The sequence below is a fragment of the Anastrepha ludens genome, chromosome 5 (genome assembly GCF_028408465.1).
Source record: "Anastrepha ludens isolate Willacy chromosome 5, idAnaLude1.1, whole genome shotgun sequence".
NCBI lineage: Eukaryota > Metazoa > Arthropoda > Insecta > Diptera > Tephritidae > Anastrepha > Anastrepha ludens.
In genome coordinates, this window is record NC_071501.1 from 44298461 (window position 1) to 44317462 (window position 19002).

The 19002-nt window shown below is 40.6% G+C and overlaps 1 protein-coding gene across 1 annotated transcript in view; it reads left to right on the forward strand.

Moving 5' to 3' along the window:
- LOC128864502 (neural cell adhesion molecule 1-A) overlaps positions 1-9203 on the forward strand; it is a 270759-nt gene extending 261556 nt beyond the window's left edge. The window contains exon 20 of the mRNA XM_054104198.1: positions 4914-9203. Coding sequence (XP_053960173.1) covers positions 4914-5801 — 888 coding nt within the window. The 3' untranslated portion in view covers positions 5802-9203. The remainder of the gene's footprint in view (positions 1-4913) is intronic.
- Positions 9204-19002: the final 9799 nt, after the last annotated feature.

A 19002-nucleotide genomic window follows, 5' to 3' on the forward strand; every position in this document is an offset into this window, starting at 1 on the left:
GCAAATCCCGGCACAACAATTCGATCTTGAGATGTCGGTGAAGATAGCCACTGACCGTGTATAATGATTCTTGACGTTATTCCGTTTCCAACTTTTTGGGATTGGTATGGAGAAATTATTCTCATAACAGTACTGGGGAGCAGAGTTATATATTTCCGTATGTGTACCGAGAAGAGTTCTGAGAGCTTGCGAGTGCCCAAATTTAAAATTTATCCACGGCAGGCATGCACTCAGTCTAAATGCATTGCAGTTAGCCCCTGTTCTGCCATACATATCCACGGGGAGAATATTTAATAGAGTCTTAAGAGCCTTGGTTGGAGCTGAATGCAGCATTCTTCTGATAAGCGTGGATACAGTTTCCTATTTTGCTTCTGGGTACTATATTTTCCAATATCGAGCACCAAGCAGTAATCCCGTAGAAGAGGATAGACCTCACAAGCGCTGTATGTGGCCATTTACGAGTAAGCCCCATTTTTCACCTATACCCTTTATATTCATGCAGGGCAGTGACCGCTTTTTTGGCCTGTCTTCGGTGCTTCGGTTCCAGTTGAGAGTCTAGAATAGTCTCGAGGTACCTTGTCTCGGTAGCAATTGTACAATATCACCAAATAATTATTATCAAATGGTAAATACCACCAAATTTAGTGAGGAGGTCATGAAAAAAGGTATTTTATAAATGTTCGTGACCATTCGCACCATTGCGGATTTTGACATTCAGTCCATTCTTCCTGGATCAACTATCAACAGTGTATGGAGCGTTTTATTATAATTACCTCAGAACTTGGAGATTCTGTCCCGATGCTGTTGGCGTAATTTCGTCCGCATAGGTGGTGCCACCACATCTAGTACTTTACAAAGTGCCTCTCGCTGCGTCCCCATTTTCAAAACAATGGCTGTTTTCTCAAGAATTTGTTGAAGAAATTAGGGGCCCGATAACAGTACCCAGGTAGATGTAGTTGAAAGCCCTTTCTATATTTTGAAAGATGCACATGATACTCGACCACAATCTGATATATTTTAATAAAACTTAGTACTCTTTGCCTAAAGTAAGTTCGTACTGAAAACGGGTGAGATCGCTCAATAGTCCCGCCCAACTCACATATAATCATAATTTTTAAGTAAGTAAATGCTTACTAAGTTGGGAAGGGACCAAACTTTATATTGTTTGTTTAAATTTTCATTCGAAATGGTCACCATTTGCTTTTACACAATCCTTCAAACGATTAGGCCATTCAGCTATTGCAGCACGCACGGTTTCCATGGATATTGACGTGGCTGCTCGTACCAAAGATTGTTTGAGACCCTCCAAATTTCTGTGAGGTCATCGACAGGTCATGTTCTCCAATTCTGACCACAAACTTTAGTCCAGTGGATTCTGGACTTCCAGACGGCCAATCTTCTGCGGCTATGAACCCAGGAATATTGTTTTTTAGCCATTCCTGGCTGGTTTTTGCCTTATGGGCTGGAGTGAAATCTTGCAGGAAGATCCAACGCTCTCCATTGAAGAGAGCACTGCTCCACTTCCCCACGCCATCCAAAACATCCTCCTGGTACACTTTGATGAGGTTTTCCTTAGCTCCCCACTCCATTGTTAGCAAGCGAAATTTGCCTCGAAACTGAATATAATTTGTGAGTAGACAATGCACTTAGGTTAAATGGCTGCCCTAGCTAAAGGGCTCACTTGGACAAATGTTAGGAAATTCGTCCGTTGTGGTGCCATACATGGGAGAGGACGAAGGAGATGGGAAGGAATAAGGAGCCTTGGGATTAGATACGATGATGACCATACATTTTTACGAAGGCGCCGACGGGGGCTGATTTGCGTTCGTATTTAGCCGTAACAAGCTACTAATGAACTTCACCAAATTTATGATATCTACACCGGCTATATCCGCAGGTGTAGCGAAAAAGTGAGAGCCCAGATTTCTAAGTCTTTGCCAGACGAGAGCAGGGCAGCTGAGAAGAAGGTGTTGAGATGATCCCACCTCGTCCTCCAGACAGTTTCTGCAGAACGGACTTGAGGCAATCCCAAGTCTTACGGCGTGAACACCTAACGGACAATGTCCGGTAAGGATGCCCACCAAATTTGAGAGCTGGGGCTTTGTTAGCCTTAGGAGTTTCTTTGAGCGTCCCCGATCTACCCGTGGCCAGAAGGATCTCGCGACCTTGCACGTTTTCGCACTAGCCCAGCGCTCGCTGAGTTGACTCGAGGCCCATCTTTCCAGGGGCAGACCACAGGTTCTCAGGGGAACCCCAATTCTCTCATTTTGCGACGAAACCGTCTCCAAAGTTCCCTCTCTAGCCAGTTCATCAGCCCAGCAGTTTCCCTCTATGCCGCTGTGACCGGGAACACAAATGAGCCTGATGATGAAGTATTCGGATGCAATCGAGAGAGAAGCCAGACATTCCCCGACCAATCTCGAGTGCACAAACAGCGAGCCCAAGGCCCTAATTTCCGCTTGGCTATCGGAGTAGATATTTACTTCCTTAACGGTAATTACCGCTTGGAAAACACTACAGTGGTCCGGGAGCCTAAATTTAAGGTTGATCGGAGGCTCCTTACAGAATACTCCCCCACCAACCCTTCCGCTCGGACTAGCGTGGGTGTACAGTGGTCCAGCACCATAGGGATGAACTCAAAGTTTTTAAGAATGCTAGAGTGTCCGTAACTTAAGTCTAGCCTATGGCCCGAACACCTTAATCTGATTGCGGCGCGTGCAGCGGTAGTTTTTCCTACAATGTCCGCGGGCGCCACATTCAGCATAGCGTTAAGCGCTAGAGTAGGAGTGGTACGGAGAGCCCCACTGATTCCAATGAGGGCAGACCTTTGTACCCTCTCCAGCTTCTTAACTGATACCATCCTTTCTAGCGAGTTCCACCAGACAAGGACGCCGTATAGCAAGATTGGTTTTATAATCTTGTTATAAAGCCAAAAAGTGACTTTAGGCGAGAGGCCCCATCTTTTGCCGATAGCGCCTCTGCAACCATACAGGGCGACTGTTGTCTTTCTGATTTTCTCCTCAATGTTTGGCTTCCATGTAAGACCTCGGTCAAGGATGAGTCCCAGGTACTTTACCTTGTCAGAGAGCACCAACGGAGCGCTCGATATTGAGGGGAGAAACACTCTTGGTATTTTGTATTTCCTCTTAAATAAGACGAGCTCCGTCTTCAGAGGATTTATCGATAGGCCACAATTTGCGGTCCAATTTATAACTAGATTCAGATAACCCTGCATCAGTTCCATCAGAGTATCTAGAAACTTTCCTCTGACAATAAGTGCCACGTCATCCGCGTAGGCAATCACCTTACAGGCCCTCCACTACAGCTCCTCCAGCAGACCGTTAAGTACGGCAACCCAGAGTAGTGCCGAGAGAACACCGCCTTGCGGAGTATCTCTCTTCACTTGCCGGCGGAGAGAGGTGTCACCCCAATGCACACGTACCAAAGCAAAAATAACGGAACTTTTTTCTGCGAATTTGTTCTCGCTGTACGCATTGTAGAACTTGTCACAGAATTTATGGCACGGGTGACATATTTTAATAAAATTCAAAAGAGCGAACAATTCAATTTTTCCACGTACTGCCATCGCTGGTCACTACTTTCGTCCTTCTCTCAAACAACTTTCGGATTACACCTCAAAAAATTACCTAGTTTTTGAAATAAGCTATTAAGTACTTACATTTTTATTTCTCTCAAAGGAGCAGGATTGATGATCAGTCAAATCGATCTGGGTGGTTGTAAGCAATTATCTAGTAGTGTGGGGCCTTCTATTTGAGTCTTAAGAGATTGAGTATTGTCATGCTAGAACATTACTCGACCGTGTTTTTGTCTCTTTACTATTGGCTTCCATACATTTTCCTTAAATTGCTCGGTTCAAGCAGATCGGGTGGAATATAACATATTTCGGGCTATGGGTTCACCTGGTTTTAGTTGCTCATGATCGACATAGATTGGATAAATCTTGAACCGTGGCTTTGGCGTTAATGCAGACTTCGAGGGCACCGTTGAGCAGATTTAGCTTTTTATTTTTCTCCAAAAACTTCTTCTTGCATTTAACATAGGTTTTCAAATGACCTTCCGGTCTGTTATACCAAAATTACCACTATTAAATCAGTTAAGCCAAATGAGCTTTTGTGGTTATCTTCAATCAGAATTAGTGAAAGAAAGCAACTTATTAGTTAGTTATCTGCACTTTTAAGGTACTTTACATATTCAAACCAGGCAGCGGCTACAACCGGCGACTTGTAAAGTTTACAGTGCCATCAGATAAATAGCTGGTACAATTAAACCTAGATATGTATACACATATACGAGTACGAGTATAACCCTCGGCATTAAATTCGTTTAGCTTTATAGCCGTCAAGTAGCATCAAAGTTGGCTGATTGTCGCCTGCTCGCGCTCTTGCAGACAAACAATTAGCTGTACTCCATTGTTGATTTGATTGAATTTAAGTGGCTCTATTTCACTTTGCTTACTAAACCATTTATCTTCTCTTTTTTCTTTCTTTTCACGTTCTTATTGCTGCCTATCTGAATGCTGTCTGGATGACTAAATGACTATATACAATGCTTGCTGCTAACCTGCCTACACTACGAATCGCATTGTTGGGCAACACAATTACGTACCTACTAACGGATGCCCATTTCCGCTATCGTATAAATAACACTTACACATTCGAACTTATGCGCCAATGAACCTACATACCCGGATACAATTTCCTGTTCACATCCACTGACTTATTTGCACATTTAACATGCTAACACTTTCACGCTTTACAATTCCCTCTACGAATATATGGCTCTATCCGGTTACTGCCCACTGGCTACCTGCCCTACCTCATTCGCCCGGTATGATGTGGCCCGGCTTCTTTCTCGCGCGACGTTTGTCCGGCCTGTTCCTTGCTTGTCAACAGCATCTTCCTTCAACCGCGTATGACAACGTCACGCAGCTCGTCGCTGCTAATCAAATCAGCGCACGTACACATCTACTAGCGGGCTCGACGACAGACCCCACTGGCAGCAACAGTAGCTCCATTGTCAGTGCAGTGGACACTGGCTTACTGCATCATCTTCACAACAGCGGCGGTAGCACAAAAGCTGCAGTCGGTGGTGCTTCAACGTCGGTCACAGCGACAGCTTCAGCGAATGGCCTAAGTGAGGCATTAATCGGTTCGCCCACTTCCTCGTTGAACGCCACGGTTGCGACCACCCACCTGCAGCATCAGCTGCATGGTCCTGGCGTTGGTAGCGGTGGCGGTACGTTACCTCCCGGTTTGGGGAGCGGCAGCGGGTACATACTCAACAGTCTCATCAGCAGTAATGAGAGTTGCAACACCAACAGTAGCATCAGCGGCAGCAATGGAGTTGGACTGCATCAAAATATGGGTGGCCCCATTAGTCGTGCCAACACAATGCTGCATCACCAACAACAACAACAGCAACAGCTGCAACATCATCCGCTACCTTTGCCACATCCACTTGCATACAATACACTTGCAAGCACAACGGGTGTGAATGCCAGTGGACGCCATCATCACAGCGCTTTGCCATCGATGTTGCTCACCTCACAGACTTCAGCGTCGTTGAGTGGAATCGGACTGCTGCTGAATGCCAACAACAATAATAGCAGTAGTGGAGGCGCCAGTGGTTTGGGCCTGGGCATGACCGGTGCGGCATCGGCATCTGCGGCCTCAACAGCAACGACGTCGTGCAATTCGTCCACGGACTTGGATGACAACATAAATATCAATGCCATCAAGGATTGTTTAATGACACAGCGTGTGCCCGAAAGCTGCGTCTGAGCTGGCAATTTATGCAGTACATTGACAAACGCGACAACTAAGTGGAATGCAGTCAAGATAGAAATGGAAGTCGAGTGGAGTGCCGTAAAGTGGTATGTATAAAAGGGAATAGAGTGCAGCGGGTTAAAGTGCAGTGGATATGTAAAAAGAAGCAGTAAAGCGAAAATAAAGGAGTAGGGTAAGGAGCATACAACTGTAATAAATACTTAAGCGTGGAACTTCGTGCATATATCCAAACTTACATGTAAGTGTAGTTGTAAAATGAGGTGAACTACAATATAAAATTACCTACATTGGCTGAGTGTCTCATGGCTGGTACATACTCGGCAGGTCTTTAACAAATTGTATTAGCATTAAGCACAGTTTGATTGATGAGTGCAAAAAGTTTTCAACTAATTAACGCGAGCGCTTGGACAAGCTATTCAAAAGATTTTTTGGGGGAACTTCTAACAGAGAATTCCATCAAAATTTTCCAGTATTTGCATGCAAATTATAGAGATATCTTTAGTAAACGAGATAGGAAATTCAATTTTAATTTTTTGGTGTTCGGTCAAGCTTCTCCTCCTATTTGTGTTGTGTGTTTCGTTGTTCTTCCACAAGTAGAGGAACCTGCACTTTTATGTTGCCTCCGATCGGCAAATGGTTTTTTATGAGTAACTTTTTCATGGCAGAAATACACTAGGAGATTTGCTAATGGCTACATTTCTTTTAATTTGGTGTTACTTGATTGAGGTTTTGAACCCGGCCACTGTCGAACTCCAACTTATTCGCCTCCAGCGGCCGCCTTTAAATTCATAAACGGTCCAAGAGGAAGACACAAAGGATGATGTCGTAAGTACGAGGGTGGGTCAATAAGTCCGTGACTTTTGTATTTCTGACCTCTTTACTGAAAAAGAAATACTGCTCCTGTCAACAGGCATCTGTCAGTTGACTCCTGTCAAAATTTGAACGTGCTGCGTCAGTTAGTTTGTGTTTTACAGCTACCTTTATCAGACTATCCAGTAATTCACAGTCGACCACAAACGCAATCGTGTAACAATTTCACAGGAAGGTTTGGCGTTGTTTAATCGCAAAATGGATGAGTTTTTGCGCCGTTTTGTAACCGTGGACGAAACATGGATCCATCACCACACACCAGAGACCAAACAACAGTCGAAACAGTGGGTTTCTAAGGGTGAATCGGCTAAATAAGCACACGAAATTCAGTTTTTTCCATTTTCTCCTCAAATTACTGCGAATATATTCAGATATTATGATATATGATATTATCGCCTTCAAAGTACTACTCATCAACTGCAATGCATCAATGCCAGCGTTTCATCCAGCTTCGAAACTCTATTTTTGGTATAGCCAACAGAGCCGTCTTTGATTTTTCAAACGCTTTCCCTGTAGAATTCGATGGCTGTTTAAAAATTTACGAATAATGATGACATTGTGCAGGGTGCGTTATTATGGTTCAAAATGCACGAGTTGTTTTTCCATAAATTCTTTCAGTTTTGACGAATTGCTTTAGGTAAACGTCTCATAAAGCCCAAATAATAGTCCTTATATTAACTGCTGATCTTCTAAAAAAAATACGTGAGGTAAAATACCGTAGTATCCCATAAAAGCCGTGAGCATCTCGTTCTTTTTTTAACTGAAAACGACGCAGTTTTTTGTCATGATTCATTCGGAGCTCTCCACTCACTCGCGTGATGCCAGGCGTACTCACGTCTCGTCTTCGGTAATGATGCTTTTGGTGAATGTTGGATTGGATGCAGCTTTGAAAATTATATCTTTGGCTATATCAACGCGGTCCATTATGCCCAAATCATAGTCTTTGATAACTGTTTGACACTTTGGCAAAAATTCATAGTTTTTTGGTCAGGGTTAATTCAGAGCTCTCCACTCTCTCGCCTGATGTCTGAATTGCGTGTCGTACACAAAAGCTCACGTCGCATTTCCAGTAATGATGTGTTTGATGAATGTTGGGTTGGATTTAGCCTTGGAAATGATGTATTTGGCGATATCAACGCCGTCCCTTTTTTGCATGAAATTCAGGTCCTTTGGGACGAACTTTGCAGCATCACGTCGCACAATGGGGATTTTTCGTCGAGTTTTGTTCACAAATCCTAGAAAAGGCAATTGTTGACCGATTTTATCTAATTTATATCTTAAAGGGATCGTAAATGATTTTGGAGGAGATTGTCTAGGCCCGAATCTCAAATTTTTTTGTATAATATAAATAAAAAATTGTGTGTACTCAAATTCAGTTTGACATTTTTTATTGCAGTGCGAATCAACGGTAATACATCCCGGCAAGTATGCAAATTTCCAGCCCCTAACTACCTAAGAACTTAAGAACTAATTTTTTTGAGGACAAACCTAGAATATTCACCGGAAAGTTTTCAAAAAATGCATATATTCGTTTTAGGGGTTGTTTAGTCCGAATTTCTTATCAGTTTGTCCTTGCGTGGTCAAGTTGAAGGTCAGTTCAAGGTCAAACACAGAATATTCACCGGAAAATTTCAAAAAAATTGAAAAATTTCGTAAACTTAAATCATTACCTATAAGTACCTATATTGTCCTGAACGGATCCATAAGCAATGTTCAAGTCCTCTGACTTTTTGTGAAGCGTTCATGCCACTCTTAACTGGCTCTTCCCGAAGTAACATTGCCGGAACTCTTTTCCAACATTTCTTAGGTTTTCGCACCACTGAATCCATTTTGAAAGCAAAATGTGATACAAACAGGTTGTCGGGCATTCAGCTACTAGAAAAAACATGCTGAGGTGGATTCACTCAAGGCGACATAACTTTTACAAATGTCAAGCGACGGCGATAAAGGTTTGGTGGGAATTTTAATCACAGATGTGACAACCCAACAAAAAAACAGAACTCAAATCAGTTGACTTAGAGTGTCACCTGGCGGTTATTCCGGGAACTTTTTGATCAAGATGGTATAATTTTATTGAAAGAGTCGCAAGATGGCTCTACGAATCGTATTATAAGGAATTTTTTATAATTGTGTGCATGTAATCTCTCCATTTATTTTTCGAATCATACATATCACTTTCTATCTTCAGAGCCATAAATCCCTCTCTATTTTCCTCTTAATCAAAATTTAGTACTTTTGGGGTTCGAAATTTACTTGAGAGCTATGTCCTAGGGGACTTTTTTCCTTATAATTTTATGTACAATCAGAGTATGTAAGGAACGACATCGAAAAAAATCATTCCATACAAGTTAAACCGCCCTAATGTGTGTACACTTATATTGCCAAGCAGTATTCTTATACGATTCATTCACTCCTCGTTTCTTCAAATGCTGTCCTTCACTAATAGCTTGTGCCAAGCGTTTAAGCGTCTGATGGTCCGTAGACTAAACATCTATAAGTCATCACTCACTTATTCAATAAATTGAAAACTGGTTACGGGTAGTTACTTGTGCTTACCAAAAAATAAGAATAATAAATAAATATATATAAATTAATAAATATATATATATAGATATATAAAATCGGAACCAAAAATCCTAACCTAATTCGTCTAAACTGCAAAAATGTTGTAAAATTTGTAAATATAGCAGATTGGAATATGCGAGGGTGTGTAAAATAAACTAATAGAAAACACTGTGCCACAAATCAAGATATACAACTTATTTCAGTTTTAAGAAAATAATGGTGTTTTTCTATACTAAATAAGATTATATTAATTTTGATTACGTATGAATTTAAATTTATTATTATTAATATTTTTTTTGTTTTTGTTGAAAACCCCAAATCCAATACTCAAACCCTGTTATCAAGTACATTTATGGCACATATTGCTTACATACATATCTCTAAAAAAGTTAATTTACAAATATAATTTAAATTAAAGTAAAAAGTGTATACCCTCATCAAAATACTACCCATACTTACCAAAAATAAGAGTCTGAAATAACAATAAATATTCCCTTCCATATCCTCAACATATCTTTTGGTGGTTGAGACGTTGAAATCTCAGCTGCATTAAACATATCTTTCTATGAGTAAAAATGTTCATGACTACTAGAGATGTCAATTTTTGGGATCTTATTTATTCCGGCTTTTCGGAATCTTATTTCGTAATCACGTGATCCCGCGACAGTACAGAAATTAAGCGAATTATAGAGTTTGTTGTATGTAAAATATATCAGCGACCTATTTTTTTTAATTAAATTACAGCTTGTTTTGACTAAGTTTAAGTTGGGTTAGGATCTAACTTAGGTTATGGTGGTTCCCATTCTCCACGAAGATTTAGAAGGACCAGTTTATGCCTGTAGGCTCGTTGTGTTTTCTTTGTTCTTAACGAAGAGAAAGCATCGAAAGCCTTACCCCGTCAGAGGGGGACTTTAAGCCGAACTAAACCTCCTACCATCAAAATGCTAATCCACCCGGTACTACCGTTAAGTATTTAGTATGGAAACCATGCGAACACTAGACTGAACGTCCGTTACTGTTGTGATGCCCTACGTTGAAAGTAGCATCTGCTTGTCACCTTCCACTGTTTAAATCATCAGATGAGGGAATCACCCCGTCGTTTCAGTACTGCCACGCCCGCTATGTCCCTCTCCATACCATACAAAGGTGAGTTTCTAAGTCTGGTTTCGACAGTTTGCATGCAGTTTCGTGTTTGTTGGCTTACACGCTTTCTTGGCGTTCGTGTATTCGTCTTGCCTGCTCGCTGTACCGGAGTTGCTGCATCACTTCTACAGCCATATGCTACACGTCGTTGCTCTTCAGCATTAGTGGCACTAGATTCCCGATCGCGACGGTACAGCTGAGGTTATCTTCTTGTGTTTTCTTAAGTCTTCTGAAACGGGAACAGACGAAATCACATCTTTCGTATGCTCGCCGATTGCTCACATTTCGCTTAAACTCAATGATATTGCCGCGAACTCTCAGCTGCATCTTCTAATTCAAACCAAGGCAGTTCACGTGAACAAAAGTGTCCACGTTTTGGAATGCCCAAAAAAACTAAGTAAATATATTTTTTCACATTTAAATTCACATTTTATTCTTGTCATTTGGGTGAGAAGGAGCATTGTCGATTAGGAGGAGAGCTTTAATTGGTAAGGCTTTCTCTTTTAAAAACGATGTAACCTTAAAACAACCAGTTAACCTTAAAAATCCGACAAAACTTAAAGGGAATATTCACCTGGGGAACAAATGACTCATGAAACCATTGCTTGAAAATAGCCGACGTCTGCCAGGCGGATTTCGAGCTCTTATAGTATAATCGGTGGGACACTGAAAGCAGAGTGGATTCTTCGCCTTTCCAATTACCAAAAGCTTAAGCTGCAAGCTCTTTTCCAAACTTAACGCGTACGTTTTCTCTGGCAAAAGTCTCTAGAATAACCCCGACTCATCAGCATTATATAATATAAGTGATCGTTGAACAACTCCAATTTAGCCATTTTAGCTTTAAGTTTTTCTTTAAACGGATCCACTAGCTGAGGTTGCGAAACAGTTTTTCGCCTGATATTTTAAGAAGACGAATACCGTACCTCTTCTTGAATCCTTGAAGCCATCCATCACTAGCGAAGAAGTTTGCTTCATTTTCTTTAAATTTTGCATGCGGGGCTTTTTCCTTTTCTTTCAACATTAGAGCACTTACTGGCCAGTTTTTATCTCGCATTCGGATAAACCAACGATAAAGAGCTCTCTCCATTTTGGGCAACTCTGGAGAACGCAGTGTTTTTCTATTTCCAGGTCCACAATACGTGTTGTATACGCATTTTAAAATCACTTGCTTTTTCGCTATAATGTTACAAATTGTTGATTTAGCAACATTATGTTTCTTTGCTAAAATCGTCACAGATGAGCCTTTTTTAAAAAAGCCTGCAATTTTAGCCTTTTGTTTTAATGTCAAGCACACGGGTTTTTTAGAACTCATTTTCACCAGAAAACATAAGACGAAACACTCTTTGCAAAACCAAAACCGCGACTGAAATATTTTACTCCTTACATGCAATTACGAATAAAATGCCTATTTTATAATTAGGCGATTCCCTAATTTCAGAATTACTTGAGATCAATGTAAACTACATTCAAATAATTGTATCGTTTATTGTCCAAGTTATGGAGCTTTTTGGGCTTGTAAACGTTTTAGAGTAGTCAATGCACAAAAATATCTGTTCACGTTTTGGGATGTTCACGCTTAAGAGCGTTCACGTTATCGAGCGTGCGCTGTACTATCGTTCATGATATTCCTCAGTAGGGGCTCTGGCACACCAGGTCTAAGTTTGTAGTCGATAGCTGCAATGTCGCCGTCCTAGCGCAACGCTGTTGTTGTCAATCAGTACCAATACATTTAACATGACAACCAACCAAACAATATTTTTTGGTTCCACTTAGCCATAAATTATCTTTTCGGGTATTTCTTTATAACTTTAATCGCATCTGAGGTGGATGTCGAACCGAGCTGGTTGCGGGCAATCGTCCATCTACAAATGTTTCTAGCCTATTTTTCATGATAAGCTCAAACATCTTGCCGGTAGAGTTCAACATGCCAGAAATCATACGAAATTGCTCCCATGCCATATTGGGGTCGAATGCGTTAAAAAATCAAGTGTAAATTTATTAAAAAATATATGAACTTCTGCTCAAATATGAACGAGACTGATTTAATAAAACACAAACGGTTAATTATTGTTCAATTTTTATTTTATCTCCTTCAAAGTAATCACCATTGGAGGCGATACACATATGCCAACGTTTTTTCCAATCATCATAGCATTTCTGGAAAGCCGATTTCAGTATGGATTTCAGTTCCTTCTTCGAATTCTCTTTTATGACTTCAATTGTCTCAAAATGTTTTCCACGGAGCGGCAACTTGAGCTTGGGAAACAGGAAAAAGTCACATGGAGCCATATCAGGCGAATACGGTGCTTGCGGAACGATATTAACATTATTTTTGTTCAAATAATCGCGAACAAGACGTGATGTGTGAGCTGGTGCCTTATCGTGATGCAACAACCATGACTTGTTGTCCCACAATTCCTTCCTTTTAAGACGAATGTTCTCGCGCAAACGCTTTAAAACGTCTAAATAATATTCAGCGTTAACCGATCGGCCTTGCGGAAGGAACTCCGTGTGCACCACACCTTCGTAATCGAAAAAAACAGTCAGCATAACCTTAATTTTTGAGCGACTTTGGCGTGGTTTTTTTGGGTTTCGGCTCCTCCGGGGATCGCCATTCCTATGATTGTTGGGCTATTTCGATGTCATACTCATAAACCCAAGTCTCGTCACCAGTATGATGCCCGTATCAGTCATGGCGAGCATTTCCTTAGCGACAGTTTTGCGTTGTTCTTTTTGAAGAAAATTCAACAATCTTGGATAAATTCGAAAAACGCACTCGAGCTTGACTTGTTTACGGTAGTACAGAAAACAAACTATGTGGCATATCACGCTGAAATTTGCCATGTAAGCTTATAAAAGTCCTACCATCCAACAAAAAATGTATTTTTGCCATATGTCATCCGCGGACCGTTTTATTGATAAAGTCTCGTTCATATTTGAGCAGAAGTATATATGAACTTTTGCTTTCCTAATATGCAGCGCTTTATGCTTAAAACTTCCATTTAATACAGTACAACAATTTGAATTTCACTTTTTGTTGGAATTTTCTATTTAATTATTTGCGCATAAACAGTTATAGTTAATTAAACCATTTTATTTCATTTGAAACTAATTAAATATACTCGTTTTTCAATTCAGAACTAATTTTCATACATTTATTTACATGAGTATATACCTTAACTTACATAGCACCTCTTAAAAGACTTGAAAATAAAATAGGCTAAAATTTATTTACCACAAACTAATCTACAGTAAATAAATATTTAGCAAAATAAGTACTGCATTTTAAAACTCTAATATAAAATAAATAAGTTTTTATAAAAAATATCACGAATATCAGAAAAAAAAACACAAAAACAAAAACAAAACATTGCGCGATAAACATGTCATTACTGTAAAACATGCGAAATTCGTGACATGGAATTTGTGTGTAAATATTTGGTAAAAATATTGTTATTTCATAGGTCGAAACAAAAAGCAAACTGAGGCGTCTGTATTTAAATTACACAGCTGAAATTTCAGAACAAAAAAGTAAAAAAAAAAATAAAATATTTTTAAAAAATAATGTAACAATTTTTAACTATGCCGAGCAAAATTAAACACATAAACTCGCTGCATTGTAAACAAATATTAACAAAAAGTATTTAATTTTAAACAAACATAGTTAATAGTATGTGGAAATGCGGCGTTAAAAAACGTAGCCTAATATGCATAGCCAAACTGAGTTGTAATTAAGAGCACGCAGCAAACATGCACACACACATGTGTACTAGTGCATTCACATGAATTTGTGTGTGTGTGTGTAATTAGTTGCAACATAGAATGATATATGAATAGAAAAACTCAAAAATCGGAAAAACCAACAATTAAAAAGAAAAAAAGAAAACCAATTATGAAAAAAAAATTAAAAACAAATAACATAGTAATAACTAAAAAATAGCTAACTGCGGTGTGCATAATGACGCCGGCTTACTTAATAGTACAGTTTTAAAATTTAAACATAGGCATTAATTACTAGTAGATATATAAATATTAATAATTTTGATTTCATATTAACAAATGTAAAATAAACAATATCGTTTTTAATTCTCAATTGTTTTGTAAATAAAAATTTAATGTAAATTATAGCAACGGAAAAGAAAGATTAAAGAAAAACTGATAAATAAAAAAACTGTCAGATGATCTGAAAACTGTTAGTGTATTAAAGAGGTTACAATAAACGAAATAAATAAATACAAAAACCAAATGGAATTATACAAATTAAAAAGAATTCTTTCATTGATTGCCGCAAGTGGTTGAAATTAATTTGGTAAGTAGAGTGAATCTGTGGTCTAAGTGTTATGTCGTGGGGACAAATACTTCATTGTGAAGGGAATGTGAGACCGCGAGCATGTATTATCATGCTGAGGTTGATCGAACACACGATGTTAAAAGAGCTATGCTCCGGAGATATCGTTGCTGCAAAAATAAAGTAATATACTTGAAAAGTGGGAACAGTGTCGAAGCTATCATAGTTTCGGCCTACCTATCCTACGACTCTTTACAGCCACCTCCTTCGAGGGAGCTAAGAGAAGTGGTCAAGTACGCAGAATCCAATAATCTGGGGCTAATAGTGGGCTGTGACGCAAATTCACAGAACATTGTGTGGGGAAGCAGCAAATGCAACCCCAGAGGTCTCAAGTTACTGGATTTTATCCTGTCATCCGATTTGGTCATTCAAAACACTGGTAACAAACCAACTTTTGTGACCAGAAGGAGACAAGAGGTGATTGATTTAACACTTTACCAATAGGTCAGTTGGAAATCAAATCGACCGATGGCGAGTTTTGGAAGAGGACTCTCTTTCTGATCATCGTCTTATCGAATTCCGACTGGGAATCGACACAATATCAATACCTTCCGGTAGGAATCCTCGAAATGTGGACTGGGACAGGTATGGTGAGCTTGTAACAGAGCGATTACCAAACCTGAAAAAACTCAAATCAGCAGAAATGATTGAAGATGCTACTAAGAAATTAGAAGGTACTTTAATCAATTGCTTGGAGGAACTGTGTCCACTCAGGCAAAGCAGACAGGGGAAAGCGGTTCCTTGGTGGAACCCTGAACTGTCGAAGCTTCGTGTACGGTCCAGGAAACTTCTTAATAAGGCCTTGAAGACCAAAACAGAAGAGGACTGGGCTAATCATCGACTTACACAGAGAGAATATAAGAAAAAAGTACGGCAAGCCAAACTTGAATCCTATAGAAATTTCTGCAGTAACGTCGAAGAAATGAGGGAAACAGCGAGACTTTGTAAGGTCCTTCATTTAGACCGCTCAGTAAGGCTGGATTCCATTCGAAAACCTGATGGTTCATACACCATTTCCAAATCGGAAACGTTTAATGCTCTACTCGAAACCCATTTTCCGGGTAGTAGAACTCTCTCTGAAGTTGAGAGTGGCATGAACATTAACGGTAGCAACGGAAGAACCTCTAGGTACAGCTGGTATATTGCTAGTCGGATAGTGACAAGGGAATCGATAAGGTTTTCCTTATCTTCCTTTGAGAACTTTAAGTCCCCTGGACCTGACGGAATATATCCAGTAATGCTTAAAAAAGGAGGAGACAGGCTGATTGAGGCCCTGAAAAGGATCTTCACAGCCTGTTTTGCATTTGGTTATATACCATCCCAATGGCGACGCGTAAGAGTAGTATTTATTCCGAAACCAGGAAAAGATGACTATTCCCTAGCAAAAAGTTTTAGACCAATCAGTTTGACATCGTTCATGTTGAAAAGTCTGAAGCGAGTGGTGGAGAAACATATTCGAGTGGGAGTATTGCCAAGAAGTCCACTTAGTAGAAATCAACACGCTTACCAGAGTGGAAAATCATGTGAATCAGCCTTACACGATCTTGTTAGCAAGATTGAAGCTGGGCTGGAAGCTGACGAATACACAATGGGCGTGTTCGTGGACATTGAGGAGGCTTTTGATAATGCCACTTTCGGCTCGATATGTTCTTCTGCCGAAGGACACGGAGTTAATCAAGCCATTATAAAATGGATATATTCCATGCTCTCTGAGAGGGTGTTAACCGCTGGTGGGAGCAGTGACGAACAAATCACAGTCAGGGCCAAGCAAGGATGTCCCCAAGGGGGTGTTCTTTCTCCGCTGCTGTGGTGCTTCGTCGTAGACTCTCTATTAGTGGAGATGCAAGAACTCGGTTTTCACGTCCAAGCATATGCGGACGACGTCTGTGCGCTAACATCAGATAAATCCTAAAGGAGGTTTTGCACGAAAGTGCAGAGGATTCTTGACAAAATCGATGACTGGTGCATGAGACAATATCTTTCCGTTAACCCGAACAAAACAGCCATAGTCTTGTTTACGAGAAAACGGAAATTGGATGGACTCAGTCTTCCAACACTGAAAGGTGTGACACTTGGTCTTTCCAACGAAGTTAAATATCTAGAAGTAATCTTGGATAAGAAGCTGACTTGGGAGACACACGTTTCACTGAAGGTGAATCGTGCATTGAAGATTTTTCAGCAATGCCGTAGAGCCTTTGGCAAAACTTGGGGTCTGAAACCTGCTGTGGTCCTATGGATATACACAGCACTTATCAGACCAATCATCACTTACCCTTCTGTGGTCTGGTGGCGACGGAGCATGGTTAAGTCCACAATCCGGGAACTATACAGGTTGCAAAGAAGTGTATGTTTATGCATCACGGGTGCCATGAGTAAAACCTCTGGTGATGCCCTAAATGCTATGCTTGATTTGCTCCCCCTGGATCTTAAGATACAACAGGAAGCAATAAAAGCAATGTGTAGACTCCATAAATATGGTTTCTGGCACGAAGATGGAACTTCGGGACACAGAGAAATCTTTAAGTTGCTGTCCAAGCAGTATCCACTGTTTTTGGCACCTAAAGATGACCTGATACCCACAGTTTCATTTGGAAGGAAATTTGATGTCAGATTTCCATTGCGTGAGCAATGGAGCAATCCAAAATGCATGCAGGGAGGTTTGACGGATATTTTCTTTACCGATGGGTCCAAGACTGAAATAGGGTCTGGAGCCGGATGGTACTTAAACGATAGTAATAAGTATCACTATGCTATGGGGGGAATGGCAACTGTTTTCCAAACAGAAGTTTTTGCCATCCTAAAAGTAGCCGAATGGATAATCGAGAGGAGATGGAGCGGGAAACAGATTGGAGTCTTCAGTGACAGTCAGGCTTCATTGAAGGCCCTGGAGAACGCGAAGCAAACCTCAAAGATTGTTCAAGAATGTAAGAAGAAGCTTAATTCTGTCGCAAGACAAAACAGGCTTGTACTTATATGGGTTCCGGGACACTCCGGAGTTCAGGGAAACGAAATTGCCGACGAATTGGCCAACCGTGGATCAGCGGTGCCTCCACAGGGGCCAGAGCCAATAATCGGAATCAGTTCCACAGCAATCATGACTTGGATCAACGATTATGTATGCAATCTACACAAAGAGCGATGGTCCGGTCTAGAACGCTGTCAAACTTTCTACTAAAACTTAGAAGGAAAGACATTATTACAGGACACAACCCATGGGGTCAGCATATGACCACCACTGGAATCATCGAGGACCCGGTATGCCTGTCATGCATGGAGGAGGCGGATAGCACTGAGCACTTTCTCTGTGAGTGTTCTGCCTTTGCTAGAGCGCGACTACGAGTATTGGATTCCGATGTCATGAGAATGAGTTATATTCATTCTCTAAAACTGGAGGATATTTACAGATTTGCCAAAGAATCTGGAAAATTCTCACAGGACTAACTATCTCTATCTCTGTCTCTATTCTTTCCTATCTCTTTCTCTGATACTTTTCTCCCTCACTCCTTGACTACCTACCTCCTTTCCAGACTCTTAAATACAATGGGCTCTTTAGCCTGAGTGTTTTATTGTAGGAGCCACCAAATCTCCTGGTGCTCCTTGGCTCGACCTTTTCAAATTAAAATTCAGAGTGAATCTCTGTCTATGTTCTTTCATATCTCTTTCTCTGATACTTTTCTCTTTCCCTCCTTGACTATCTACGTCCTTTCCAGACTTTTAAATACAATGGGCTCTTTAGCCTGAGTGTTTTATTGTAGGAGCCACCAAATCTCTTAGTGCACCTTGGCTCGACCTTTTCGAATTTCAATTTCAGAGTGAAACCTCTCCTAACGAGCACCTCTATTAGACGGACAACTCGCGGCGCACTCGCGTATCGGCACCCACGTCACTGTTGACAGTTATAATTTCGAGGTTGTAAACTTCGTGTATTTAGGAACCAGCACTAACACCGCTAACAATGTCAACCTGGAAATCCAACGTAGAGCCTCTCTTGCCAACAAGTGCTACTTTGGACTAAGTAGGCAACTGAGCAGTAAAGTCTCTCATCATACCCGTCCTAACGTATGGCGCAGAAGCGTAGACGATAACAACATTCGATGAAGCGACACTTGAAGTGTTTGACAGAAAGATTCTGCGTAAGATTATTGGACCTTTGCACGTTGGCAACGGCGAATATCGCAGACGATGGAACGATGAGCTGTATGAGCTTTTCGACGACATAGACATAGCGCAGCGAATAAAGATCCAGCGGCTTCGTTGGCTGGGTCATGT